General features: G+C 39.6%; 1 protein-coding gene across 1 annotated transcript in view; it reads right to left on the bottom strand.

Annotated features, from left to right (window-relative positions):
* Positions 1–3,152, bottom strand: part of LOC111459809 — a 7,021-nt gene extending 3,869 nt beyond the window's left edge. Inside the window, exons 1-4 of the mRNA XM_023102882.1 lie at positions 2,624–3,152; positions 2,130–2,192; positions 356–1,099; positions 114–248 (exon numbers count right to left, since the gene is read on the bottom strand). Coding sequence (XP_022958650.1) covers positions 114–248; positions 356–1,099; positions 2,130–2,192; positions 2,624–2,998 — 1,317 coding nt within the window. The 5' untranslated portion in view covers positions 2,999–3,152. The remainder of the gene's footprint in view (positions 1–113; positions 249–355; positions 1,100–2,129; positions 2,193–2,623) is intronic.
* Between the last annotated feature and the right edge of the window lie 120 nt (positions 3,153–3,272).

Raw genomic sequence — 3,272 nt, forward strand, 5'->3', positions numbered from 1 at the left:
GGGGGGGGGGGGGGGGGGGGGGTGTAAGAAACCAAACTTTCTTTGAGAAAAAATGAAAGGAACTGAGCCAGTATGATTATTAAGCCACATAAAAAACTAGAGAGCTTTCTAACCTTGAGATTGAATACCAGTTGCCGCATTTTTTGGTTATACTTCTGAAAATCAGCAGAAAGGGCATCACTGGACACCTTCTCGAGAGCAGTTATGGCTGGAACTGCTGCATCTGGCCAGAGAAAAGACTTGCCGCTCTGCAAAACCAGAAAAAATATAGTCAATGTTTATTGATTACAAAGGTACGTAATAATGGTATAGCTAATCAACACATCTACCAGATTTTTGTACTCATACTTCATACCTTAGCACTGTTCTGTGCTACAATCGATGGTTCCGGATTCTTATTTTCATGGCTAACACCATTAGCAGCAGTTTGTCCTCTATCATCTTCACGTGTTTTCTCAGGAGTATAACATACGTACTGAACCCCCTCCAAAAGTTTTTCCAACCATTTATCACGATGAGTTTCACCTGTTAGAATGTCAAATATTTCTAATATGGAGTAGTACTCAGATCGATTAGTTGTACAGCTTCCTGGTGTTTCAGCTTTTAAGCTGTGATCGTATCTGGTTGCCTCTGATTCATCTCTTGTAATATCAAGAGGAGATATATTTTTTCTTTTAAAACTTCTTTTAGTCTTCAATTGATCTTCCTGGTCAGCTGGGGCATCTTCAGGCTCAATATCAGGAAGATCTCCCAACCGTGACATGGTCTTCTTAACAAGTTCATCAATTTCCTCCTGCTTAGAGTCTTCATAGTCCTTATCAGTTAGCTTCCAAAGTTTTTTTTCAACTGTGTCGTACACTTTTCGAACAATAAAACCAGGATGTTGCTTCCGAACTGGAAGTTGCTTATGCAATGGAACAAAATGCACAACGCATTTATGCATTACAGATTCTGCAGGAACCTGATCACGGTGGAAACTATAAAACAGCTCTCGAGTATCATGTGATTGCCAATTTCCACCACCCTTTCTTTCAGCTTCCTCGGGACGATAAAACCACTGCCCAGTGACCATCATGCCATCTTTGTTCTGAGTAATATCCTATCAATAGGACCAAGTTCCATTGTTCAGGGACAAGAGAGTGGCTAACTTCCTCTGCAGATTACAGGTATGTGCATACATATAAAAACAAGAACTGCCATATAAGAACAGGCTCAAAATATCAAGTTGAAAAAGGAAACCATGTAGTGAGAATTCAATGTCCTACAAGCTTCAAGTTCCCTCTAGATAGCAGGATAGGGTTTAGAATACGTCCCCAAAAGAATCCAAATATTATCAGGTAAATGTTTCATACTCATTCTTCATGGTCTAACGGGAATGAATAGGATAGGCTACCAAAAAAGTGGCTAGCAGCTTAGAATAAGCCCAAAAATCACCACTGCATATCCAAGTTGCCCCTTTGACTATGGAACCAATATATAGTGACCAGTCATGAGCATCTCCCTTATATGTTAATCAGCCATACATAAGGAAAATGCATCCCAACTAAATTCACGAGAAAAGGGTTAAACAGTTTTAAAAAATGAAATTATACTTTTCCAACACAAGGAGTGACCAATTGAATGAATAATGTATCAACAGTTCAAATAGAAAACGTCCAGCCATTGAATTGAGCCACAATTACATAAATGCTCCCCTCTAAGAGATGATGACAGCAAATTAGACCATTAAGGTCAACTTCATTGTCTGTAACCTTTTGAATTTGTTTTGTGAACACATGATTGGGATAGACATCTTCATACAAAGATGGGGAGGCACTCCTTCAAGAAGTTCAGCAAAAATTTAAAGGAGCTCATTGCATTCATTACATCCATTACACACACACACACACACACACACACACACATTCTAATGCATTTCTCCCAACTCAAAGAGCCAATACATGAAAATGTGAACATTAACCTCAATTTTTTAACACCCTGAAACTGCCAAAAGAAACGCCAATTTGTTCAAATAAAAGCATTTTATATCATTTATCAACGTGCATCAGAAAAGCTTCACATCTCAAAATTCCAGGACATAGCAAAAGATTAGATTTCAAAAATTCAGATGAAAAAAATAAGCATGTTACCTTGATAATTGCCACATAAGGTTTTTGATCCTTGTCCTCAGGAACCAGAAGTACCGGATCCTCCTACCAACAATCGGAAGGAAATTCATAAGAACAGTCAGTGATCACGAAGTTCATGTTCACACGAGAACAAGTATAACGAGATGCAACTCGTCCCATGGACTCATCCTTTTAAACGTTTTATGTCCTGGACATGTTCAAAACTACGAAGTATGCTTAAGATACCATAAAAAATGCACATGATACTATTACTTGAGATAACAAATTCAGAACATGATGCTAGCATATTAGGGATATACCAAGCCCTAGCTACTGCCAACTACAAGAATCCACTTTTCACGGCTTCAGTCTCACATTTTTTTTTTCAAGCCCATACAACTGTCGATACTAAGTGGATTAACAAACACTGAAAAAAAAAAGCGAAAACTAAGTAGAATTCTAAAAAAATATAGCAACACTAAAAACCAAACAACCAATAACACAAAGTAACTCACGAGATCATATCTGTTCCCATCATATTCAAACGCATTGTAATGGCTCTTCCTTCCCCTCCCTTTCCCAGAAACCCTAACAGCATCCCCAACCGGCTTCGCGTCCTCTTGCGACTGATCGTCCTCATTTTCATCATCTGCCTGCTGTTTATAAGCTTCCACCTCCTTCTCTCCCTTGTTTCTACTCCTTCTACTCCTGCGATTTCTCTCTTCCCCTTCCTCCTCCAGCTCCTCCTCCTCTTCCTCTATGAACTTCATCTTCTTCCTCTTCCTCCGAACTGGCAAGTTGTCGTCTGAATTAGAGAATTGCTGCTTCGTTGCCGGCACTTCATCTTCCTCATCGCTAGTAGAAACCTGCGCAAATCTTCGGTTCCCCATCGTGAAAATGGGCGAGAAATTCCAATCAATGGCCGATGTTCAGTCTACGAATCTCTCTGTGTGACTGAAATCGTTTTTGGTTTTCGCGGGGGAAAAACAGCGTAGCAGAGAAAGGGTTTTTATAGGATGTGGGCCCCTTAAGAAGTAATTCGCACGCTCTCTCCACTCCCTCAACTCTGCCGCCTCACGCAATACAAGTGAAAATGGAACCATTAATTACTGTTTGAACCCTCTCTAGTCTAGTTGTTGGCCTTTTTTTTTTTTTTTTTTTTTT

Source organism: Cucurbita moschata, unplaced genomic scaffold (assembly GCF_002738365.1).
Source record: "Cucurbita moschata cultivar Rifu unplaced genomic scaffold, Cmos_1.0 Cmo_Scf00022, whole genome shotgun sequence".
NCBI classification, from domain to species: domain Eukaryota; kingdom Viridiplantae; phylum Streptophyta; class Magnoliopsida; order Cucurbitales; family Cucurbitaceae; genus Cucurbita; species Cucurbita moschata.